This window comes from Eleutherodactylus coqui, chromosome 9 (assembly GCF_035609145.1).
Source record: "Eleutherodactylus coqui strain aEleCoq1 chromosome 9, aEleCoq1.hap1, whole genome shotgun sequence".
Lineage (NCBI taxonomy): Eukaryota > Metazoa > Chordata > Amphibia > Anura > Eleutherodactylidae > Eleutherodactylus > Eleutherodactylus coqui.
This window is the reverse complement of record NC_089845.1, coordinates 92,118,757-92,145,641: the sequence shown is the minus strand read 5'-3', so window position 1 is coordinate 92,145,641 and position 26,885 is coordinate 92,118,757. Positions and strand designations below refer to the sequence as shown.

Here is a 26,885-nt window from a genome sequence, read left to right as displayed (position 1 = left end):
AATTGTTATGTGTGCTGCTGGGATCTGTAGTTCTAAGCTTCCTAGCAGCACAGACCTCACAGGGTTAATTGATTGAGCTGGCTGGGTGTGGTTCTTCCTGCTAGCCAATCTCCTGGGTCTGTGCTCACATATAAACCCAGCTCCTGGTCAGTCTCTGTCTCGTGTTCAGGGTGAGCAGTCATCAATCCTTGTCTTTTGAAGTTTGCTGTGTGACCTGCTATCTGTGTTCTGTTGCAGCTTGCTGTGTGATTCAGTCCCTGTCATGTGGCATTTGAATGCGTCCTGTTCTGATGCGTGGCTCCTAGGATCAGCTAGGGCCCAGATCCGAAGACCACTGGGCTGCCCTTATTGGGGCAATGTCCCGGCTTAGTTAGGGCCTTGCCATCCTCCCATGTAGAACAGGGTCAGTTTGCATGAAAACTGTCTGCGTAGCCAGTCCTCCCTTTGGTTGCGATCGTGTGGGCCCCATGCTTAGTTTGCCTACACGATCGTAACAAGAATATATAGCGAATGGCTAGATTATTAGAGACACCGAACTAGTAGTGTATTGAACCTCCTTTGACCTTCAGAACCGCAGCAATTCATTGGGACCTCCATTCACAGGTATCAGGGACAGAAGGTATGCCAAGAAAACATTCCCCACACTTTAACTCCACATCCAGCAACATGAACTGTTGTCACTTAACGTAAAGGGTTCATCAATACATGCTCCTTGTGCCAAATTCTGACCCTCTCATCAGCAACGTGCAACAGAAATCTGGCTTCATCTGACCTGGTGATTTATTTTTAATGGCTGGGATATCCAATATTAGTGCTGTTTTCCCCCTGGAGTTTGCCTTTCTGTTTCTCTTAGACAGCAATGGCACTCAAACTGCTCATCTGCTCTTATAGCCTGCCCAGGCTAATGTGTTCAAATGCGTGCTGTGCATTTTAACACATTAATTGTAGCGCTAGCCATGTCAGAGATGGTGTTATGGGGGGGCAAATTGGACAGCTGCCCAGGCCACTCATCCCCAAAGGGGCCCCCTAGGTCAAGCTTTCAGCACTGGCTGCGCTGCCACTGCAGTTCAGCTAAACTACATCCATCTAAAAAACATATTCCTGGACACACAAAAAGGAACTCATCCCTGCAATGTTAGGAGCTGTAAGACCTGCTCACATGTACTGACTGCGGACAGGATACGGATCACCAGCACACAGCAGGACTATAAGATCCCGGGGACATTCACATCTTCCACGTCTGATGTTGTGTACCTGATCCTGTGCAGTGAATGTCCTGTTGGGGGACTTTATGTTGGAAAAACAGGACAAAAACTTAGAGCAAGGATGAGGTCTCATCACCACACAATTAAGAAAAGAAAGACCCAATTACCTGTGACCGAGCATTTCTCTAGTCACGGACACAACATAGAACATATGCAGGTTGCTATATTAAAGGGCAACTTCAAATCTCAGCGTCATAGAAGAATTTGTTAGTACAAGTTTATAAACATCTTTGACACTCTCAAGACCAGAATCAAAATTGGAAATGGTTTCATGCATCATTGGAAAATATGAGAAGTCTATAGCAGAAATAACACACTGGCCTGGTGACCCCTTAACACCAATATAGAGACCATAAAACTCTTACATCATTATCAGTGGACTGACTAGGCATTTATTCCTCTGCTCATCCTGTTCTGGTATTGTTTTAAGTGCAAATTAATCACACGACGTCTGCCATTAAAAGCTATCATAGCTACACAATTACCTGGTTTTTCTTACTGAGAACAATCACACATTGCTCTACTGGCTAACACCGTACAAAACCATTTTTAATTCTTACTATTCACATGCAACCTTTCATAATCATCAATTGGCAACTGCAAAGTTTACTTCAGGAAAAGATGTCTCCACACAGGACACTTGATAACGAGGGCATGATAACTGGCTTTGTATATATATCCCTTAGGGCGAGCACCCACTGGCGTTTGCGTTTCCCGCGGGGAAAAAACGCAGCGTTTTCGCCGCGTGTCCCGCGTTTTTTCCGCGCGTTTTCGCGGCGTTTTCGCGGCTTTGCCATTAATTTCCATGGAGAAAAATAAGGACACATATGCAACTGACAGTTCCTATGTTAAAAACGCAAACGCAATGCAAAAAAAACGCCAGTGGACAGGAACACATGTTATCTCTATGCCTGTGCAGGAAAAACGCAAAACGCAAAACGCAAAACGCAGGTAAAAAAACGCCAGTGGGTGCTCGCCCTTAGGGTGCGTTCACACGAGCGTAGGCGTATTTACGTTCGCACGAGCGCAGCGTATAATCGCCGGAAAGAACGTTTTTCGCCGATCACGACCAGAGCTAGAAGGCGTATTTTCGTTTGTTCCTACTTTTCAAATGGTCTTTTCAGCCATCGAATATGCGTTGGCGCGTATTTCGGTCGCATATGTTCCGGTTTTTTTTCGGGTTGCCGTTTTTACGCGCCGTAAAATCGCCTGTGCGAACGAATACATTGGAAACCATTGCCTCAGATGGTCACGTTTATACGATTGGGCGCAAAAACGCGCCGTTTATGCGCTCGTGTGAACGCACCCTTAGGAAAATTTACCTCAGTTGGGCCGTATTTACACGAGCGTATGTATGTTTGCACGCACATGAGCGCATCTTTTTTGCCGAATGAACGGTGCTTTTTTGTGCACACATCGGTGTACTTTACTGTACTTTTTCCATGCGCAAAAAAATCTGCACCGATGCTCCCATCCATAATTCATCTAATGAGTTCAAGAGGTGTTCTTTTTCCTCCACAATAGCCCAGTGTTTCACGCATCTTCTAGCATATTACCTGAGCATTTGCACATCCCTATTGACTTCTATCGGGTTTTTTGGTGTGCAGGAAAATAAAGCAGGCTGCGTATTTGTTTTTTTTTGCCTGGCCGAAATGTGCAGGTAAAGTACACACATGTGAATGAACACACTGAAATCAATGGGTTCTATTATCTGCATATTGCGCGTAAAAATTTTGCGTCAACAAATACGACCGTGTGAAGCCGGCCTAAGACCATTACCTGAGATCACCAACCAATATGTACATCCACCAGAAAACATTATTAAAACAAAACCATGCAAGAGACACAAAATAGTACATTGACTAACATAATATAGAGCAGAAGACATAAGTGTCCAACTAATAGTACCCAGTTGCTGGGGGGTAAAGATGACTGGGGAAGGCAATGGCAAACATCACCCTAGGAGTTGGTCACAACTCGGTGTTTGCTCCAGGGGACTTTACCTTTAATAGTATCCCAAGGACTGAAATGTGATCTACAGTTTCTCTAACACAGGCAACAAATAACTGGATTGTACTTACTTATCTGCTGAATTCCGAAACCTTGTAAAGAATGGAAGATTTATCCGCAAGGTGTCAGACTTAAACTGGCTTAAGCCACATCCAACCACGGCTCTGAAATAATAATTAACTTGTCAGATTAGAATCAATACAACAATAATTAGTTGTGTCTATCCTATCAGTTCCTTCATACCCAGTGTGTGATATTGTGTATACTGTATCGTATACCATAACAAGAAGAGTAGGTAAAATTATTTCCTTTGCCATATTCTGCTGCCAATAGCGGTTTACATTTTTTGTCTATTGGGCTGTGAGAGGACTTGTGTTTTGCACAGTAAGTCGTAGTTTTTATTAGTACCATTTTGAGTTACATACATCTTTGTGATCACTTTTTAAGGCTACCATATGTAACAGGAGATGTGTAGGATCCATCTTCCTGTATACAATATAGACCTGTATTCAGGATAGCTGACAGGCTATGGAAAATACAAGATTCAAAATGTCACTTTTATTAGAATAAGAAAGTATAATAAAAGTTATCTTTTAAATCTTGTATTTTTCCAGTGACTGTGATCATTTTTTGGAGACTGGATAACCAAACAAAATGTAGTTCTGGCATTCTGTACCTTTTTTTTTATTATGTTCACCATGCAGGATGAATAATGCAATTTTTTTTATAATCCAGACAAACACGGCAAAACCAAATATGTTTTATCTTTTAATCGTTTAGATCATTTTATTGGAAAAATCAAAATAGGTATTTGTAACTTTTTTATATATATTTTTAAAAACTTTATTACATTTTTTTCTACACTCTCTTACCCCAGTAGGGGACTTCAACTGACAAGAACGTGATCACTTGTACAATGTACTGCAATAGGTGTTCACGTATGGCCATCTCAGGAGACTTCCCCAGCCCCTAGGTCCGTGATGGCGAACCTATGACACGCATGTCAGCACTGACACACGTAGCCATAGTCGCTGACACGCGGCCGCTCACCCTGTTAGTAAATACTGGCAGGGGCCGCGGCTCCCCTGCTAGTATTCACCAACCAGCGCTACTAGCAGCGCTGATCCCGGCGCACACTGTGATGTCAGTGTGCAGCTGGGATCCTCTTTCCCCCTGCCCTGACGTCTCCTACCTGTTGGTTCTGCGAGAGCATCCAGGGGATGAGGCGTCCAGCAGCACACTGATGTCACAGTGTGCGCTGGAGATCATCGCTGCTGGAGGGCGCGGAGTTCAGAGGAGGAGCGGAGCTTCCAGGACGTGGAAGGGGTAAGTGCATGGGTCTCGGGGGGCACTGTCACTGCTGGGGGCACTATCATTGCTGGGGGCTGCTGTGGGGTCGCTGTGACTGCTAAGGGCCGCTGTAAGGGGCACTATCACCACTGGGGGTCACTGCTGGGGGGGGCTGTCACTGCTGGGGGGGCACTGTCACTGCTAAGGGCCACTGTGAGGGGCACTATCACCGCTGGGGGGGCACTGTGACTGCTAAGGGCCGCTGTGAGGGGCACTATCACCGCTGGGGGTCACTGCTGGGGGCCGCTGTGGGGGGCGCTGTCACTTCTGGGGGCCACTGTGGGGGGCGCTGTCACTTCTGGGGGCCACTGTGGGGGCGCTGTTACTGCTGGGGGCTGCTGTGGGGGGGCGCTGTCACTGCTCGGGGCCACTGTCGGGGTTGCTCTCACTGCTGGGGGCCACTGTGGGGGGGGTGCTGTCACTGATAAGGGCCGATATGGGGGGCGCTGTTGCTGCTGGGGGGTGCTGTGGGGGGCGCTGCCACTGTTGGGGCCGCTGTGGGGGCCACTGTCACTGCTGGGCGCCACTGTGGGGCTCACCATTACTGAGATAAATGAGGGGGAGGCAGTGAGAGGTGAGGGCCTGTGCTATGGGTGTTTTGGGCTTATTAAATACACTTATATACTACAATTATACATTTGTGTTATTTATACTATAAATTTTGCAAAGTTACGTTTTCTTTCTCGAAGTGACACACCACCCGAGTTATGCTCGTTTTCTGGCGAATTTTGACACACCAAGCTCAAAAGGTTGCCTATCACTGCAGGGAACAAATTTCTTCCTAATTCCAATCCGACAATTGGAATAATCCCTGGATTATCATTCCTTCTGAAGTTATTAATGATTAGAACTAGAGATGAGCAAGCGTACTCGCTAAGGCAAATTACTCGAGCGAGTATTGCCATTTTCGAGTACCTGCCCGCTCGTCTCAAAAGATTTGTCGGCCGGCGGTGAGCGGTGAGTTGCTGGAGTGAGCATGGGGGAGCGGGGGGAGAGAGAGAGAGTTCTCCCCCCGTTCCTCCCCGCTCTCCCCCACCTCCCCCGCCCCCCGGCAGCCCCCGAATCTTTTGAGATGAGCGGGCATGTACTTGAAAATGGCAATACTCACTCGAATAATTTGCCTTAGCGAGTATGCTTGCTCATCTTTAATTATAACATATAATATTGTATCGCTCAAGAAAGGCGCCGCCCAGGCCCCTCTTGAACTCTTTTATTGAATTTGCCATCACCGCGTCCCCAAGCAGAGAGTTCCAAAGTCTCACTGCTGTCTCCTAATAATTTTTATCGGGAATAGGAGCACATAGAAATACGGGGCACTTTTAAGAAAATGTGGGCATTCTTCAGGGATGAGTGAGATGATGGTAGCATTGTTCAGTGCACAGAACCCACATGACAGCAACTGGAGTTAGAGGCAGTTTCAATACTTAAAATGGTTAGGTTTATTATCCAAGAAAACTGTGTAATCATCAATTCTCTTCATTTGCAAGGAATGGCACCACTGATCAACAATCATCATCAGTTGAGTGAGATATGTGGTGAAGATATCATGGACATGAAAATGTGCGTTCATGGGTGTGACAGTTCTAAGAAGGTCAAATGTCATGTGAGAACAAACTCAATGAACCTTTGCCATGCACCAGCCAGTCTGACAACATGAATGAGTGAGTGAAGCAAGTGGTTTTGGAGAACAGCCGATTGTGGAAGAAATTACCTACAAAGTCGGCCTTTCCATAAGATCTGTGCACACCATCCTGGATGGAGACCTGAAGATGCAGGAAGTTTCCTTCAGATGAGTGCTGTGAATCCATCAAGGCAATTCTCCTGCTCATCAGGTAGCCCTTATTCAGGTTCTTGACAACAACTTTGAAGTGGTTCCACATGCTTCCTACTCACTTCCCCTTGCACCTAGTGACTTTTGGCTTTTTCAACGATGAAGGATGCTCTCTGCATTCACACATTTTCAGTCAAGCCACTTTTGAATCAGTGATTTGCAAATTGACAAAACAGGCCCCTAAAGAAGCATTTGCAGTGGCCATGCAATGATGGCCTCAACGTTGTAAAAAATGTGTACGTCAAGAGGGAGATTATGTTGAGAAATCACAATACTTTCAGATTTCTGGAGTAAGTCGTTTTTCTTAAAAAAATAAATTAGGAGACCTTAGAACCTAAATGTACTTTGTAGTTATAGTGAATGAGTTAACAATGAGGAACAGTTACTTCTATGAAAAAGCAATGAAAGAATATTCCCCATGAACTCCCTTCCAAGTTAGCTCAACAATACAATGCTCAAGACAAACTCCAGACGTTCGCCAGAATTCAAAGTAATTCTATTCTTTTATTCCAGCAGAGACCACAGTAGAAAGTGCAACGCGTTTCAGAGATACATAGACTCTAAACAGACCTCCTTTGTTAAGCTGTATATATCTGTAAGTGTTCCTCATTGTTAACTCATTCACTATAACTACTATCAGGTACACCCCTGAGCGCTGGGTTTCTTTTTTCTTGTTCTACTCGGAGTATTCTTCCCTATACTTCAACATGCATTGCACTGCACGTCTATCAGGCACACAGTGGGGAAGCGCAACAATAAATAGTACAGATTTGAAAACAGTATTCTTTAAACTATTTACTCATGACTGTGGTTTAGGATGGGGTTCAGAGGTCAAATTAAGGACCAATGAAGTTACAGAATACAAAGGGTAGAGGATTATAGGGTTACAGAATTTGAGTAGGTAATAGGTATTGCAGTGATCCCCCCTCAGTTTTTCCATTTGTATGTCATTAAAGGTACTGCAGCAGTGCCAATGCGATCAGCATGTCATGACAAGCAGATTCAACATATGTTGGCAAACGGGTAAGACAATATAATAGTTGTGGTACAACAGTAGTTTAGTTAGATCAACATGAGCAGCAATAAATTTCAATCACATTGTCAATATGCAGTGAAGAATAACTCCTATGTGATTTCTATAGTGTCGAGATTTTAGATTTTTACAGTGTTTTAATTGTACTTATGGATACTCTTACCCTATATGGATCATTGGTCCTTCTGGTCCACAAAAGAGTCCTGCTGACACAGCTAGGGCACACGAAAAAAAAGAACCAAAAAATGTTCTTATGTTAAAGATGTGTCTCATTGCTGCACCATTTAAATAGCCAATGACTTCAGGAAGGCCACTTGCTGATCCGGCTGGGCATAAAAACTGTAAAAAAAACATAAACTAAGTTCAACAGATATAATCTACATTGGATGAACATGCACAAAAATATTCAGAATTCCTCTCAATTACACATTTTCTTACACTGATGTTCCAATCCTGTATCTCTTTTACCAGAGTTTTCCCATCGCAAGAATGTTTAGTTTACAGATTTTAGGAGTCCTTGTAGTCCTTCTCCTTTCTACATTAGTTATCAGTGCTAAAATTGAAGATGGCAAAGTACTGCTATTGTCTATTTCCGTGTTGCAGGTCCCTGTTTCATTACATAATATATTAACCTAATGTTGTTTGATTTTCATTTTGCTTATGAATGAAATCATTAATAATGGAAATGAGGATTCAGCTTAATCATTTCCTACTCTGAATGAATTAATTAATTAATTAATATGTTTTACATAAATGAGATGCCCCCGCTGTTGGAGTTTGGTCCATTCATGACCCTTTTAGTCCTCATGCAAATGTTTGTACAAAACACAGTACTGCACAGTATATGAATGTCCAACTATACCACTGAAGGTTCATGTGGCATTATGTTTTACATTTTTTATGTTTTTGAGGCTAAAGCAGTAATCCCACTGTCAACATTTTTCCAGATGATAGGTGATAAGTGTGTTGAATGGAGTACCAAAATGCTAATTTAAAAATATTGTTATGTGTGGCCATTAGAGGCGTAGCTAAAGGCTCAGGGGCCCGGATGCAAAAGTTCAGCTTGGGCTCCCCATCCCCCCTCCCCCCCCCCCCAACTTTTCTCTGCATCACTGGGTCTCTTAAGAAGGCCATCGACACAACACTAGCATTGACAAGAATCTTAAAAGATAAGGCAGAGGTTAATGGGCTCCAATGCAAAATCTATAACATGGCCCCCAGCCATCCATGTGCTATTTATAATACTGGTGTTTTCTTATATGATAAATAGGCTTCTGGGCCCCTTAAGGCTTCAGGGTCGGTAGCTACCTCTGCACCCCCTATAGCTGCGCCCCTGGTGGTCATGTTTTTGGTGGTGGTGGTGTAGCCTTACTGGGCAGTGGCTGTAACGTCTGGTGTTAGGTAGGTAAGCTCTAAGAAACAGGAATCTGATCCCTCCTGGATGCGTTCGGTTGGTGACACAGTAAGCAAGCAAGGAGTTAGAGCTACACAAGACTCCTCAGAAAAGAACCCGCGTGTGGAGTATCACAACTTGGTTGTTATCTAGTGGTGAAGGGAGCTAAAAAGTTGGATACTGAATACTGCCATCGTTAGTGCTGCTTGCTGCTAGCTTTAGATGTCGCCTAAACATTCCTGTTGGTGTTTGCTGAAGTTCGCAGTGTTGTTAATAAAGTTCATGCAAGAATATGTTCCAATACTCATCATTTGCAACCTCATCAGCTACTACCCCAGCAACCATGAACCCACAAGTTTTTCCACAAATTTCTATAGCTAAGTTGGATTCCAGTTGTGACCCACACTGAAGGTGACTCCTCCAACTCTGGTTTCTCCAGGACGGCCCACCTGAGCACCTGTCAGCATCTCCTCGCCAAAAACGAGGAGATGCTGACAGGTGCTCTTCCTCATTATATTTGATACGACAGTGCATGTACTGCATTGGTAAAATTATGGTATCACCTGGAGGTAAAGAATCTTCCATAAAATAACATTAAATGGGTTTTCTATTCAATTAAATTTAAGTAAAAGACTCAGAATGAAGTAAAAAAATAGGTTATACCTACCCGATAATCGGGTTTCCAGGAGTCTCCACGACAGCACCAATTGAGATTGCCTCCTCCTGATAGGACAGGAACATACTGAGAGGTTAAAAGCTCCCCCCCCCCCTTCCCCACTTTCCTCAGTGGATTCTAACGAATTGCCGGGGTAGGAGCTTAAATTAAATTCTTTCCCTAACTGAGATTTTTTTTTTGAGGGGAAATTATATTCTATAATTTCTTTACTATGTTCTTAGGGGGGAAAAGGTACGGGTGCTGTCGTGGAGACTCCTGGAAACCCAATTATCAGGTAGGTATAATCTATTTTTTCCCCAGTTGTCTCCATGACAGCACCAATTGAGATGTACCAACTAAAGTTTATTAGGGTGGGATTGCTGCCGAGAGGACTTTGCGGCCGAAGGCCATGTCCTCGTCCTGCTGCACTTTTACCCTATAGTGTTTAATGAACGTGTGGGTTTTTTTCCAGACTGCGGCCTTGCATATCTGCTCGACCGAAGCTGAGCTATGTTCGGCCCATGAGGAAGCTACTGCCCTTGTAGAATGGGCTTTAAGAGCTAAGGGGATTTCCTTCCCGAGTGCTTTATAGGACTCTATAATGGCCAGGCGGATCCACCTGGCTATGGAGTTTTTTGCCGCTTTGTTCCCTTTATTTGGGCCACTGAACTGGACGAACAGGTTGTCGTCCCGTCTCCAGTGGCTTGTCGCATCTATGTAGCCTAGGACTGCTCTCCTAACGTCCAGGCAGCTTTGGGGTTTTTTCTTCCTCGTTTTTAGGTTTACTAAAAAATGAGGGAATTATTATGTCTTGGAACCTATGAAAATGTGATACCACTTTTGGCATGAAGGCAGAGTCCGTTTTAAATACTAATTTGGTGTCCAAGATTTTTAGGAATGGGTGGTGAATGGACAAAGCCTGAAGCTCGTTAACCCGCCTTGCGGACGTGATGGCTACTAGGAAAACGGTCTTGATCGTAAGCATTTTTATCGGTAGTGCTTCGATCGGCTCGAATGGTTCCACTGTCATGGCCCTTAGGGCCCAATTAAGGTTCCAGTCTGGAACAAGGTTTATGGGTCTAGGTCGTAATCTAGCTGCTGCTGTCAGGAACCTGTTGACCCATCTATTGTCCGCGAACTTTGTGTCGCATATGGCCCTAAGGGCTGCGACCTGGACCTTCAGGGTACTTGGAGAGAGGCCCATCTGTAGGCCCTCCTGCAAGAACTCTAAGATCAAAGGGATGTCCGGGACAGAATTCCCGGAATCCCTTTCCTGTCTCCATGAGGAAAACCTTCTCCAAACCTTCTGGTAGATAAGGTGGGTCGTCTTTTTTCTGCTGGACATTAACCGTTCTACCACTCTCTCTGAGAATCCCTTCCCCGTTAGTGAGGATTCCTCAAGAGCCATGCTGTTAAGTGGAGTCTGTCTAAGCCCGGGTGGTTCAGTGGCCCCTGTGATAGCAGATCTGTCCAGGTAGGAAAGGTGACTGGATCCTGGACGCTCAATGTTGTCAGAAGACGGGACCAACTTCTCTTGGGCCAGAAGGGGGTCACCAGGATTAGCGTGCATACCTGGGTTCTGAAATGTTGTAAGAATCTGGGGATCAGCGGTATCGGAGGAAAAGCGTACGCCAGCCCCTCTCCCCAGTCCTGGCCTAGGGCGTCTATTGCTGCAGGACGATCTCCTGGCCGGAGGGAGAAGAAATTACCTACTTTGGCGTTCTCCCTGGTTGCAAACAGGTCCAATTGTGGGATCCCCCACCGGTTGGTCAGGGTTCTGAATGCTTCCAGGGAGAGAGACCATTCTCCTGGGTCTATTTGCCTCCTGCTGAGAAAATCCGCTTTTTGGTTTAGCGTCCCCTTTAAGTGTGTTGCCGTGATCGAAAGGATCCGGCCCTCTGCCCAGTGGAAAATTTTCTGCGAAATGTTTTGCAGGGCAGGAGACCTTGTGCCCCCCTGGTGCCGAATATGGGCGACCGTGGTGGTATTGTCCGACAGTATCTTTATATGCTGGTTCCGGAGCAAGTTTCCTTCTGGGGAGGGACACCAGTTCTATCCGGTATCCCTGCTGTAAGATCTTTGGGATCCATGGGCCTTCGCAAATTGCGGCCCATTGATCCACAAAGTTCCCCATCCTTGCCCCTAAGGGTCTCTGCTTGGGCTCCCCCTGGTGGGGGTTAAAGAGGATATTTCTTCCTCTGCCCCCCTTGGGGTAACTCCAGCGGCCTGTCTTGCCCTTGCCTTGGTGGGCCTCGGGCTGTTGCACTGGGGTTCGGAAGAAGGTCTTCCCTCTCTGCGGCTTTTCTTCCGGGAATCCCCTCTTTTTGTCGGCCGCCTTCTCCAGGATCTTGTCTAGGTCTGGTCCGAACAAAAACTGACCGTAGAACGGGAGGGCGCATAGCTTATTTTTAGAGGCTAGGTCGCCTGACCACGGTTTCAGCCATAACACTCTTCTGGCTGAGTTAGATTGGGCTGTAGCTTTTGCCGAGAGTTTAACCGTTTCGGCCGCGGCATCCGCTAGGAAATTTGTTGCCATATGCAGGATAGGAAGAGAATTTAGGATCTGTTCCCTTGGCGTCTTATTGGTTAAGTGTAGCTCCAGCTGTTCTAGCCATACCCCCAGAGTGCACGCCACGCAAGTGGCTGCGATCCCTGGCCTAAGTATGTTTGCCGCTGCCTCCCATGATTTTTTTAGAAGGCCTTCAGCTTAGGCGATCCATGGGATCTTTTAATTGTGCGGCGTCCTCAAAGGGCAGGCTCGTCCTCCTAGCTACTTTGGCCACTGGGACGTCTACCTTGGGTACGTCCTCCCAGCTTACGCAACCTTCCTCCTCGAATGGGTACCTTCTTTTTACACCTCTAGCGGAGAAAGAACCTGCGTCTGGTTTTTTCCACTCCTTTTGGATAATTTTAATGATATTTTTGTGGACAGGGAAGGTATGTTTACGCCTCTCCCGTAGTCCCCCAAATATCTCATCTTGTAAGGTACGTGGTTCTCTGGGCTCTTCCATTTTTAGTGTAGCCCTGACTGACTTAATCAATTCTGTTAAGTCGTCCTGATGGAATAGGTATCTTTTGTAGTCCTCATCATCTCAGGACTCCTCGGCCGCCTGTTCCTCTTGCTCCGATCCGATAGAACTCTGAGTCGGAAGGCTCGTCGGGAACATACACCTTTTTCTGGCGTTTAGCTGGCGGCGCCAGCTGTGACGTTAGGGCTGATCGAACCTCCTCTTTCACCAGCTTCCTAACGTCCTCCATGAATCCCCCCGATTCCTCTTTGACTAGCCTAGCTATGCATGCCTTGCATAGAGGCCTCTGGTACGTAGCTGGCAGTCTCGTCCTGCACTCCACGCATTTTTTGAGTTTTGTTCTGGGGGGGATGTCTTTTTTATCCCCCTGACAAAAAAGGGAAAGTTTTTTTTGCGGGTAAATATGCAATTTTTCCATATACAATACATTGGATTTTGCATTTGTATTTTTTGCCGCACTGGCTACTTACGGCCGCTGAGGCTGAGGTTTCAGCTATCTCTGGGGCTAGAGCACTCATTACTATACCGGTGCTGCAGACACCCTGCGACCTGTAGTGCTGGTCCATCTTCTGGCTTCTCTCAGGTTCCTTTATTTTAAATTTTCGCGCTCCTGTGCTAAGCCCCGCCCCCTCCGTGCGCCTCCTGGTGCGGCCGCGATGACATCATCGCGCTGGGCACGTGACGTGACGCCCCGCCCCCGCCATCAAGGGACTTCCTGGAACGCCGCGCTGTAATTCTGCAGGGAGGAGGAGGGGGACTGAGGCTCCCGCTTTGTACCCCCCATGGGCCGCCGCAGGAGGAACCTGGCCCGGGAGCTACCAGCCCATGTGGCGTCCCGGGAGTCGTCTGGCTAGGAAGGGAGGACAGGCTGACCCACTGCCCTCCGATCCGCCTGTGAGTAGCTTCTGGCTGGCTTCTCTACCAGCCCCTCTCAGAGATCCTGCCTCCTGGCAGGACAGGAAGACACTGAGGAAAGTGGGGAAGGGGGGAGCTTTTAACTTCTCAGTATGTTCCTGTCCTATCAGGAGGAGGCAATCTCAATTGGTGCTGTCGTGGAGACGACTGGGGAAATAATAAAATAAGTCATACTCAACAGTGATTGGTTGCAGTGGTCACATGTCCCATTCAAGAGAGACGAGGAGGTGGAGATCAAGAGGGAAGCATTATAATGGAAGCAGCATGGGATCAGTAAGGTGAATATAACTTATGTGGTTAGAATGTGAGTATGACTTGTTATTTTAAAATAAAATCTTAAAAATTGACCCAACAATCCCTTTAATACCATATTACAGATCTGCACCACACTGAACTGATATGGATCCCTAATACAGTTAGGTGCATGGGGTCTCAAAAATGACAGAGTAGGACGCCTTATTACCAGAATCTGGCAGGATTTAAACTACAGACAAATACACAAAAATATATGCAATACCAAGGTTTCCTCGGTAGCTCTTGACATAAAGATGTCATTTGCCCATCTTGTGTCCTATATGCTAGAAATAAGTAGTAAGAAGACAGGAATCTCATCGAGAAATACACTGAAGATTAACAATGTAGATAATCCTTAAACTTTGAAATCAAGCTAAGAGGTACAAGGAATATTTTTGCAAATATCCCAAAAATTCACCCCTAAATGCCAAAGACCAATTTACCATAGAGTGAGATATTCCTTCCACTTCCTGGCCCATTAATGGCAATCACACAAACTTCTGGATCAATATTGTACATTGTGACACCAGTAACCAGGTCCCCGTATTATGTTTTTCATAAAACTGTATATTTTTTTGTATTACTATAATTAAAAAGAGATATTGAAGCATTGCCTTTTTATCTCTTTTTATTTTCTGATTGTCATTTTTTCATTCTGCTTCCTGTACAAGATTACTGTATATATAAATAATACTGCTATATTCTACATACAAGACCCTGTTCACATCTGTGTCGTGGCTTCTCTTGGCTTATGTTTTTCTACTGAAGCTATGACGCAGCGTTGGATCAGTCCTACAAACAAGTAACATGCACCTGACTTATAAAGGGATCCACTGGATTCCATCATGGTATCAGTCATTTTGATGTGAAAAATAGCACTGCATACAGTGCTATCCCTCCTGTCAAGTCTAAAGGAATTTACACTAGAATTTGTGGCTTCAACATCAATTTAATCAGTGGCCAGAGGGATAACTGCAATATTTCAGGATTGCCTTTAAATATAGACAATGATATGGCAATTTAGATAAAATAACACCAATATTTCAAAAATATGTGGAACGTAAAGGCTTGATTTCAATAACAGATCATTTTCTGACAATGTCCTTGAATCTAAGCCCCTGGACAACCACCAACCTTTTAATTTCTTTTCAGTAGCATATAAAAGCTTTACTTACCAACACAAGTGCAGATGAACAACTGACCATGGCAAGACCAATACCAAGTACAATAAGCCATGTTGTTAAGAAGTCACCATGCTAGAAAAAATGATACATAATTACATTCTATCAGGTGTTGATTTTTACATAGCGGAAATATTACACATATTTTCTTCCTCTGAGCAAAACTGTTACATTGTACTTTGCCTAGTGCAGGGTCTCAGGATCACTCCATGACACAGGTGTTCGGTGTTCAGTGCATAAGCTTCATAAGTCTTTAGACTCATCCAATATCCAGTAAGCTAGTTTTATAATGGAGCAATGTTTTCCTAGTACTTAGAGGGAACCTATCAGCTTGAAAATGCAGTCCATTCTGCGGACATCATCTTATAGAGCAGGGGGAGCTGAGGAGATTGATATATAGGTTCGTAGGAAAAGATCCAGTATAACTTGTATTTTACTCATTCTAATCTCTCTTTCTGAGCTTAGTGGTCTAGTGGGCGGTCCTATCAGTGATTGACAGCTACCTCTGTGTGCACCAATATTCACAGACTGCTGTCAATCACTGACAGGACCGCCCACTGGACCATTAAAGGGGTTGTCTCGAGGAAGCAGTGAATTTTTTTTTTGCCCAGTCCCCCTAATTAAGCATACATTACTAAGCCCCCCTGTAAATGACTTTTCTAGCTGGTTTGTACTTACAGTTCCAGCGTTTCAGCAACTTATAAAAATTTTCCCAAGATGGCCGCCGACTCTTTTCCCGTCGCTTGCTGTAGCCAGACGTGCGCGCTCCCGAGACGCTACCAGCTGTGTCTCCATGGCAACCAGACGCCCCGCAGCCGCCGACCAGACCCCGGGATTGAACGCGGCCGACTAGTCACCCACCGCCAGGCAGCAGGTAACCGGCGCTAGGCCCCGGCTTCCCCGCGCTAGGCCCCGGCTCCCCAGCGCTAGGCCCCGGCTCCCCAGCGCTAGGCCCCGGGGCCCAGCGGTAGGCCCCGGCTCCCCAGCGGTAGGCTCCGGGGCCCAGCGGTAGGCCCCGGCTCCCCAGCGGTAGGCCCCGGGGCCCAGCGGTAGGCTCCGGGGCCCAGCGGTAGGCCCCGGGGCCCAGCGGTAGGCCCCGGCTCCCCAGCGGTAGGCCCCGGGGCCCAGCGGTAGGCTCCGAGGCCCAGCGGTAGGCTCCGGGGCCCCAGCGGTAGGCTCCGGGGCCCCAGCAGTAGGCTCCGGGGCCACAGCGGCAGTCAGTCACGCGTCACCCCCGTCAGTCAGTCACCCATCACTTACCTGGGCGGCTGGGCTGGGCGGCTCTGCTGGGCGGCTGGGTGGCTCTGCTGGGCGGCTCTGCTGGGCGGCTCTGCACCTTCCTCTAAGAGAGGATGGTAGCAGAATGGCTGCTCCAGCGCGCTCCTGAGAAGATACAGCTCGCCTGCGCATGCGCAGAAGAGCTGTAGCGGCGAGCACACTGAAGCGGCTCGTGCTCAGAGCAGAAGACCGGACTGCGCAAGCGCATCTAAAAAAGCAAGCCGCCAGCGAATTTAGACGGAACCATGGAGACGAGGACGCTAGCAATGGAGCAGGTAAGTGAATAACTTCTGTATGGCTCATAATTAATGCACGATGTATATTACAAAGTGCATTAATATGGCCATACAGAAGTGTATAACCCCACCTGATTTTGCGAGACAACCCCTTTAAGGTTGAAAAGAACATAGATAAAAATGAGTACAATAAATATTATACTGATTTTTTTCCCCACAAACCTACATATCAGTCTACTGAGCTCCTCCTGCTATATAAAATGCTGCCTGCAGGATGAACTGCATTCTTATGCTGACAGGTTTCCTTTAAAGGGGTTTTCTAGAACTTTTCTTACTGATGACCTATCCTCAGGATAGGTCATTAATGTCAGATTGATGGAGCTTCCTTCCACATGAATGGGATTGAGCTTGTAGTACTATTATGGGCCACTGCACAGTATACAGAGCTATTATATTGTGGCACACAGAGACTGGAGCAAGCAACTAATCAGTGGGGGAGCCAGGTGACAGACCCCTGCTGATCTGATATTGATGACCTAACCTGGTGATCCTGAACAAGACCTTTGCAGAACCTGTTGACCTAGTTCCTTGCTTCTTGAAATTCTGCTAATTAGTCTTACCTCTGACTTCCTATATAAGCCTAACCCTAGTACCTCCTTCTTGCCAGATTATAGTGCTTCATGTATTTAGTCTGGCTTGCTAATATTGTTTCTGCCTCTCAGTACAAACTATATATAAACTATAAATAATATTAAGCCCATTAGTAGCTAACTAGCTTCATATGCATGTATTTAGAGAACAGCAGGTGGTCTGTTCTCTAAATACATCAATTTTATTCTGCCGCAGGCAGCAGCTTGCATACAATTCTATCAGCGCTGCCCGCGGAGAACAGAGTATGCCAATCCTTCTTATCAGGGTCGATGGCCTTTAAACTGAGCTGAACTCAGCAATGGACAAAGAGTGCACGGTAAGTGCATGATGTGCACACATTTACACACAATGGCTATCATTAAAAAGCTGTCGTTTACAAACATTTTGAGAGATAATTGTTGTGTGTAAGTCAGCCTTTACCCTTCAGGTTCTTATAAATCCATAACCTCAAAGTACTTGGAAAGTTCTGAAACTAGGCAAGTTTCAACCTATCAGTAGGCTGGTAGACCTAAACAATGGTAACTCTTCAAAATACTTAAAGGGGTTTTGTCATTAGAAAAAAAAATTCAACACTTACCTCCCCAGGCAGTCTTCTTACTGCATTATCTCCTTACCAATCTTCTCCTGGCTCCTCTAGTTCCCTATGTCACCTCAACTCCAGCCAGCCAGATCCTCTTCTTCCTGTGATGTAGTGTACATTCACAGTATTCTGCTTCATACAGGTCAGTGAACACTATGTCACTGGTGACTTGGCATTCACATCCTAGTAGGAAATGCTGAAAACCTATGACGGCTAATGTCGCGACTGTGCATGCAGTGTCTCGCGACAATAGTATATGAACAATTGCAGCAAGACACTGCACATGTGCAGTTGCGGCATAAGCCCGGCATAGGATTCGGCATTTCCTGCTAGGCGGTAAATGCTACGTCACTAGGGACATAGTGTATACTGACCTGCAGGAAGCAGAATGCCTGCAAATGTGCGCTAGATCACAAGAAGAAGAGGATCCGGTCAGCTTGAGTGACGTGACTCAGGGGACTGGAGGAATCAGGAAAAGATCGGCGACCATAAAATGCGGTAAGAAGACTGCCTGGGGGGGGCGTGGCTAGCCAGCAACAGGAGCGCACGCACGGGCCGGGGCTCCTGATTGCAGAGACATACCGGCGTGTTTCTGTCGCGCCTGGAGGCCTCCACGGGGCCGAAACAGCTACCGCGGGCACTGCCGGACCGGGACGAAGTGAAAGAGACCCCCCGCGGGTCTCTAGCGAATACCGCGATTTTGCGGCCTACGGAACCGGGCGCATCCCCGGCCTGGAGTTACAGACGCGGCCGACCGGAAGTGAGGGCCGGCCGCGGAAAGCCGCGGTAAACGCCTGCCGGGGAGCACCGGAGGCGGGGGAGACAGTTGCTGGGAACTGCAGAGAGCCCGGGAGTGGGCAGAAGAATCAGGAAAGAGAGCGGCAGACCCACAGGACTGCAGACTGGGTGAGTGACGCCGCGGCTGCGGCCATCGGATCCTGCGGCTCCCCCTAAGCTCACCTACCCCTGTGGGACTGTGATAAAACCCTTGGGGCACTGGAAACCCCCTGCAGCGCAACAGACACCCCAGGCCAGCAGACACACTGAGGGGCCCCCTCCACCCCTCCCCCCAGCCGGACCTCACCTAGGCAGAGGGAGACAAGGGGTGCAGAGGAAGAGAATCGGGGGCAGTGCGGGGGAGGAAGTAGAGAGGGGACGCTGCGGAGAATAACGCGGGGTCCCCCCCCTTTTTATTTTTTTCCTAAGGGAGCACTCTACTCCGAACCGAGGGGTGCAGTCGCAACTGCCTGCCCCCCCCTCACATTCCCGTGTGTCTCGCCCCCTGACAACGTGGCACCCCAGGACTGTAACTCACTGCCATATGCGCACCCAGAGGCTAGGATCTGAGCTTCCGCCTGAAAGAACCGTGTTAAAGGTGCGCGTAAACTACTACACTATGACTGCACCCCAACAGCCATGCAGTAAAGCTTAAACTGCGCATGAATCCCCCCCTGTGACATCTTATAAGTTCGAGCCTACGGACATTCCCTACTACTATCCTCCAACAAGATGGCGCCCACCAAGCAAGCCAAAATAACCAGCAAGCTGCAGCAATATTCTCGGCCCAGCACCTCAACGGACCCCCAACCCAATGCGCCCTCCAGCCCGCAGAGCGCGTCCCCTGAGGCCACAGCACCAGTTTCGCCCTCCGCATCTGGCCCAACTATCGCCGATGTATTGAAGGCGATTACAGAGTCACGCTCTGCCCTCACAGAAAAAATTGATGCACTACAGTCGGACTTTGGTCTGCTGCGAGCGGACGTCCAAACGCTGAGAGAGCGTACAACAGAAGTCGAGACGCGAGTCTCCAACCTGGAGGACACTGTTACTCCACTCTCAGACCAGGTGCGCACCCTCAACTCCAACCTCACGGCGCAGGGGAAAAAACTGGATGATATGGAGAACCGCCTGCGCAGATGCAACCTCAGATTCATAGGACTGCCGGAGGGCGCTGAGGGCAGAGATCCTTGTGACTATCTGGAATCGCTCCTCAAACAGGAGTATGGCCCCAAATCTCTGTCACCCCTATTCTGCGTCGAGAGAGCACACCGCATCCCATCAAGAGCCCCGCCGCCCGGAGGCCCTCCACGCACCTTCATTGCAAAACTACTTAATTATAGGGACAGAGACAAAATTCTGGCGCTCAACCGTGAGAGAGACCCGATAAGGGTTGACGGACAAACAATCCGTATCTTTCCGGACTTTTCCTTGGAGGTGCAGCAAAGGCGACAAAAATTTGTAGAGGCTAAGAAGATGCTGCGCTCAAAACAACTGATCTACGCCATGCTATATCCTGCCAGACTAAAGGTGATCAAGGATAACCGCTCCCATTTCTTTGAAAACCCGGAGGATGTCCTAAACTGGCTCGAACAAAATTAACCCGCACCGTGAGACTTTCACAGATGCATATATGATGCGGCTGGCCGGTCATCATTTTCCTAGGATCATTGCAGCATAATAGTGGAGGGTACCTCTTCCCCCCCCTTTTCCCCTTTTTTTTTTTTTTCCTCTCTTCTTCTCTCTCTTTTCTTTTACCCCCTCCCCCTCCACTTTAGGTAAGAAGGCCGGCGGCCGAAGATAATGAAGATGAAAAACGGCGTGGGCTGCGATAAAACTGCTTTTCTCCTACGTGGACTGTGGGGGCCGGACTGGACTGGGGGCCTACGCAGCGCCCGAGGCCCGTACCGGGCACCTATAGCCTACACGGATGCAGCCCACGCCCACATAACCTTGTCTCTGTTTCTTCACAGGGGGACTTTATTTTCATGCCTATAACTGCTGTTATTGTTCTGCATTTTTCTGTTATAGCCTGTTGGTGACTTTCTCCTGGGGCAAGGCCTTACGCCCCCTACAAAGTCGTGAGTTATGGGATCGAAACCTGTCCAATGTTCGGGGGGATGGGTAGGGTGGGAGGGGAGGGTTTTGTTTGGGGTTGGTAAATGGGAACTGATTTTGGTTCGTTTTGTAATTTCTATTTGTGGTCGTTGGCGCGACTCTTTTTCGGATGCTTTAACCTGCGGGAATAGTCGCCAGTCCCCTGAAAATGGCTAGCATGTACCTGAAGCTGGTCTCCTGGAATGTCAGGGGCCTAAATTCTAAAATTAAAAGAGCACTGGCTTTTGACTTCCTTAAAACTCGCTCCCCCCACATGATACTACTCCAAGAAACACACCTTAGGGGCTCGAAGACGCTGTCGCTTAAGCGGGCAACAATAGGCTCAGCATATCACGCGACTTACTCCAACTACGCTCGCGGAGTCAGTATACTGGTGGCCAAATCGGCCCAGTTTGCCCTCCGCCAAATACACATAGATCCTGGGGGGCGCTACCTGATCCTACAGGGAACCTTCCATGGCCGTCTCCTCACGATAGTAAATGTTTACCTGCCACCACCTGCTAACATTGAAATACTTCACGAGGTGATGGTACGAGTGGTCCTCCTGGAGGCGGCCCCGATAGTAATCATGGGAGACTTTAACCTGATCTTGGACCCGTTGCGGGACCGCCTCACTCCAGCCGCCTCTGCGCGGACTCGGCTCCCTGGGTGGGCCGACTCCTACTCACTGCAGGAAATATGGCGTGTGAGACACCCACATGACAGAGCTTACTCGTGTCATACCCCGACCTACAATGCCTTCTCGCGCATAGATCTCTGTTTTGGCTCCCCGGACTGCCTCCGCATGGTTCGCGATATATCCTATCTGCCCAGGGGCATTTCAGATCACTCCCCACTCCAACTGGTGCTTGACCTGGGAGTCGAGGGAAGCCGCCCTGCGTGGAGGCTGAGCCCGCTGTGGTTGGAACAGAGAGAAGTACACGAGTACGCAGAACAAGAGGCTGAAATGTACTGGGAGGTCAACGAGGGGACGGCCTCGGAGCTGGTGGTCTGGGACGCATTTAAAGCCTTTACCAGGGGATCCTTTACCTCGGCTATTGCCGAGCATAGAAGATCCCTAGGGGCCCGCCGCTTGGATCTGGAACGGCGCCTTGATTTAGCAGAGACTAGGCACATAGCAGACCCCTCCCCGGAAACCACTACAACCCTGGGTGCCCTGCGACGGGAATATAGACTACTGCTCATTGAATACACTAAGAAGAAACTTCTGTATTCCCGCCACCGGATCTTTGATCAGGGAGACAAGAACGGCCACTTACTGGCCTACCTGGCTAGAGAGGACCAGACACTGCCACCGATTACGGCGGTGTGTGATGGCACGGGCACTCTAATAAGCGATCCCAAATTAATTAACCAAACGTTCGCCCAATTCTATGGTGATTTATATACCTCCAGGCTGGGCTGTACTGAAACACAGCTCCTGGCGTACCTAGAGGACATTCCCTTCCCCACACTGAGTGGAGACAGCGCGGCCCACCTGGATAGCGACCTGAGTATAGAAGAAATAACGGAAGCCATTAAGGCACTTCCCAATAGGAAATCACCAGGTGTGGACGGGCTCCCTGGGGAATGGTACAAAAAGAATGTGGAAACCCTGGCCCCGCGACTCCTCACATTATATAATTCTATTATGCGAGAGGGGACATTACCGGACACAATGCGTAAAGCCCTTATAATAATGATCCCCAAAACCGGGAAGGACCCCACGGACTGCGGCTCTTACCGCCCCATTTCTCTTCTTAACAGCGACGTAAAAATAATTGCAAAAATTCTGGCGACGCGTATAAACTCGGTGTTGAAAGAGATCATACACGCGGACCAGTCCGGCTTTATGCCTGGCAAGAGCACGGACATGAACCTAAGAAGACTCTTTGATCACTTATCATACAAACACACTAACTGTGGGAAGCGCACCCTGGTATTCATAGACCAGGCAAAGGCCTTCGACTCAGTAGAGTGGAAGTACTTATGGGCGGTGATGCGGCGGTTCGGATTCGGGCCAACCTTCATTAAATGGATCGAGATCTTATACGACTCCCCAGTGGCCAACATTAAAACTAATATACATGTTTCTGCCCAGTTTTCCTTAAGTAAAGGCACAAGACAGGGCTGCCCTCTGTCCCCCGCTTTGTTTGCCCTCGCCATAGAGCCCCTGGCAATCCAAATTCGAACGTCACCAACAGTGAAGGGATTTAAGCTGAGCAACTACGAGGAGCGCATAGCGCTCTATGCAGATGACACCCTCCTCTTCCTTCAAGACCCGGGGGCGTCTCTAGACGCGGCTCTGGCTATATTTAGCGCATTCGGCACACATTCTGGCATCAGGGTCAACTGGGACAAAACCCATTTGTTGGCGGTGGACCCTGGGGCCGCCGAGCTCCCTCTACCCGCCCCGCTGAGTTGGACGACCCAGACCACCTACTTGGGAGTAAAGGTCTCAGCGGAACTATCCGCCTTCTACAACTCCAACTTGGTCCCCCTCCTGGCCTGGGCCGAGGAGGTGGCGATACGCTGGGCTTCTCTCCCGCTTACCCTGGTGGGCAGAATAAACCTGCTAAAAATGAAACTGCTACCAAAATTCCTGTACATATTGCATAATTCCCCTATGCTAGTCCCAAAAAAATTCTTTACCAGGCTTCGTGGGATAGTGCTGCGTATACTGTGGAGAGACACTACACCTAGGATTAAGTTGGAGACCTTGTGTCTCCCGTCGAGTGGAGGGGGACTGGCCCTACCGCACTTTTACTACTATTACCTGGCTAGCCAACTGGTATACGCGGGATGGTGGATATGCTCGTCAAACTACAACCCAGCGGTGGGCCTGGAACGTAGAATGGTGGACCCTACGCAGAACCTTCGGGGACTGCTACTGAGCGGCCCCTCATCCTCGGTCGGCCCGCTGCCCACGCCCATGCTGGTGACGCTGGAGATCTGGCGGCGGGTCACGAGACTGTCAGCTGAAGAGGAGACAGCGCGATCCCCACACACTCCCCTCTGGAATAACCCCAAATTGCCACACTTCCAGCGCCTCCCGGAGTCTGCCTTCTGGAGACGCCGGGGCGTCAATGTCCTCTCCGACATAGTCAGTGAAGGCAAGCTATGTACCTTTATGCAGTTACGGGTTGCCCACGGTCTGCCCGAAAATTCTTACTTTAGATATTACCAATTACGAGATGCGGCCAGGGCTCAGTTTGGGGGTTCGTCTGTCCCACTATCCATGACGCGACTGGAGAGCCTGGCGCAGATGTGCAGCCTTGTCAGGCCGCTGTCGAGTTTCTATGCTCATACAATGCGACATCTGGCCCCACTGGGCGAGAGGGCCGTACAGAGATGGGAGGTGGACATTCCTGATCTGACTTCAGGGGAGGATGAGGATATACTGGACGGATCTGGTCCCCCCCTGGTTAGCGCTAGAGACAAGCTCATCCAAGTCAAGTTTCTACACCGCATATACTACACCCCCTCCAGGTTGTGCACAATGGGCCTGCTCCCTACTGCAGCGTGCCCACGATGTATGGTGGCGGATGGGACGGTCATGCATATGTTTTGGGAGTGCGCGGTCCTACAGGAATACTGGCGAGAAGTGCTTGTCTTTATGGAAACTCACCTAGGGGCACCAAGGATCATGCATCCTGGAACGTGCCTTTTTGGGCTCGTGGGAGACCTGCCGGTGTCCGCGGCAACACGTACACTGTACAAGCTGCTTCTCTTTTATGCAAAAAAAGTGATTCTACTTAATTGGAAACACCCTGGGAAGCCGACTAGGAGCGCATGGGTCAGGGTCGTTAACGCCGAAGTCCCAATGTATAAGCTGACGTATATGGCCAGGGGGTGCCCTGAAAAATTCGACAAGATCTGGGGTGGCTGGGTGAGTTGCTCAGCGACGGCGTCGGGAGAGCCAAACCAGGTGGTAGGGGGGGAGTGAGAGAGAGAGAAGGACAAAAAGAGAGTCATCTGCTCAATTTAAGTTAAAGACCCAGTGCTCAGAAAACTAATTCTTTTTTCCCTCCGCTATTCCCACAAAAAAAAAAAAAAAAAAAAAAAAAAGGAGGAAGAGAGGGGAAGGGGAGAAGGGAAATATTTTTTCCTTTTTCTTTTTTTTTTCTCTTTAAGAGAGTCGCGCCAGGGGGTGGGTGGGGGGGGGTCTAAGTTTAAGTCCTTGTTTTTTTTTTTTTCTGATTGATTACAATTGATCTATCCAAAAGTTAAACTGTTGTTCAGTAATAATCAATAAAGTTAGAGTTTTAAGGGGGGGGGGGGGTGAAAGAAATAAAAAAGCACTAGCCAGACATAGCATGCTAAGAAGAAATATACCTATGTATGCAGGCGGAGACTGCCTCTACCCTGTTTTCATGCAATGTACTGTCTGCTGAACCTGATACCTGTGGTGCCAATCATCTGTATTTATATGCTTGTTTATTCCTGGCTAAATAAAATTCCTTTAAAAAAAAAAAAAAGAAGACTGCCTGGGGAGGAATAGGTAAGTATTTTTTTTTTCTAATAAAAAAATAAACCCCTTAGGCCTATCTAGTCTTCTAAAGGTAAAATCCCCAGGTACAAGCACTGAGTCATGACTGACTCCTAGGGTAACATCACATTGTGAAGTTTTCTTGACAGACTGTTTTTTGCAGGGTGGTTTGCCATTGCCTTCCTCAGTCATCTTTACCCCCCAGCAAGCTGGGTACTGATTTTACCGACCTTGGAAGGATAGAAGGCTGAGTCAACCTTGAGCCGGCTACCTGACCCGAGCTGGGGGTGGAACCCGCAACCTTCAGGTCATGAAGAGCTTAGGACTGCATTTCTGCTACATTAACACTCTGTGCCACACAAAGCATTCTAAATGTTCTAAACAGAGCTCTAAAAGGCACATATAAATATTAGTCCTATAAAAGAAGCAATCTCTTACCGTGATATACTTTTCAACAAGTTCCCACTTCCTTTCAAAACACATATCCAATATTTGGTGCATAAAGAATCCAACTGTTCCTACTACAAGTCCAATAAGTGCCATCATTACCCAACGATCCCAGTTTGACCTATAAATAAAAGACAGTTATTAATCTTACTATATTTGTATATTCCAAAATTAATTGATATGAGTAATCAAGCTATTGTACAGTTCATGCTTCAAATGTGTCCTCAAAATATTATTAGGATATGAGATATTGACATATCTACAAAGGACAACAGACATAGAGCTGAGGTATGTGGCCTGTCAGGGAAGACTTTAAAGCACCTTCCACCTCTGCCTCATGAATTACAGTATCATTAATTGTGTACATTAACAAAGGTTAATGTTATAGCCAGGGCTGGATTAAAAGTATAACGGGCCCTGAATTCAGGCCCCTCCAAACCAAATATACACAATAACTAGCCATAAGTAAATATCAAGTCACAGGTGGAGTAGTAGTTACAATTATTTGTAGTTTATTACCTTTTCGGATTTGGATAACGCTGCAGACTGCTTCCTTTCCCATTCAAAACAACAGAAAGCTAACGGTATGGAAACAAACTAAAGCCTTTCTGGTTTTTTTAAACCCCATTGCTATCAATGGGGATAAAAAATAATCCGTTTTTTTCTGTTTTATCTCAGTTTCTCTCCTCTGAAAAGAGAGCAGAGAGACAGAAACACTGAACTGAGCCTTAAAGGCCCATTGAGACACAACAATTATTGCTCAAAATTTGCTCAAAAGCCATCTTTTGAGTGATAATTGTTTTACCTAAATGTGCCCATCTTTCAGTTTTCTGCCAAACAGTTTTCAGCTCTGCTTGAAAACCATCGCATGCTGTGTTCTGCCAGAAGATAGCCGATTACAGCTGATAAAATTGCATCAGCTATTCTCAGATGTCAGCCCCCTGGCAGAACAGCTGATAAGCAGGATCACATGCTGTGTCTGCTGTCCATGGTGCTGAATTCTCCATGGGGAGCAAGAAATTACATTGTTTTCTCTTAGCAGCCCATGGATGAACAATGAAGCTAATTACAGAGCTCAGAACTCCTGATGAGTTCTGCAACAACTCCCAGAAGCTCATGTGCATGCAAATGAAGCTGATAAGGTACTAATAGCAATTAGTGCCTATTAGTACTTTATGCAAAATGGACGCTTATCTTTCGATCTTTTGGAAGATTATCTGTGTTTGTAAGTGGGTCTTTACACATGTGTGAAAGCAGTCTTAAGGTCTCTTTACATGGGACTACTGTTGGGCAATCGATGCCTGACACTCGTTCCTGTGATCCGCGCTCCCGTGCTTCTGCATGAGAGTTAGCAGAGCTGTCTCGCTCACGAAG

The 26,885-nt window shown here is 47.5% G+C and overlaps 1 protein-coding gene across 1 annotated transcript in view; it reads right to left on the bottom strand.

Moving 5' to 3' along the window:
- Nucleotides 1-26,885, bottom strand: part of LOC136578224 (chloride channel protein C-like) — a 211,417-nt gene that overhangs the window by 139,832 nt on the left and 44,700 nt on the right. Inside the window, exons 4-7 of the mRNA XM_066578074.1 lie at nt 25,503-25,632; nt 14,951-15,031; nt 7,653-7,828; nt 3,347-3,439 (exon numbers count right to left, since the gene is read on the bottom strand). Coding sequence (XP_066434171.1) covers nt 3,347-3,439; nt 7,653-7,828; nt 14,951-15,031; nt 25,503-25,632 — 480 coding nt within the window. The remainder of the gene's footprint in view (nt 1-3,346; nt 3,440-7,652; nt 7,829-14,950; nt 15,032-25,502; nt 25,633-26,885) is intronic.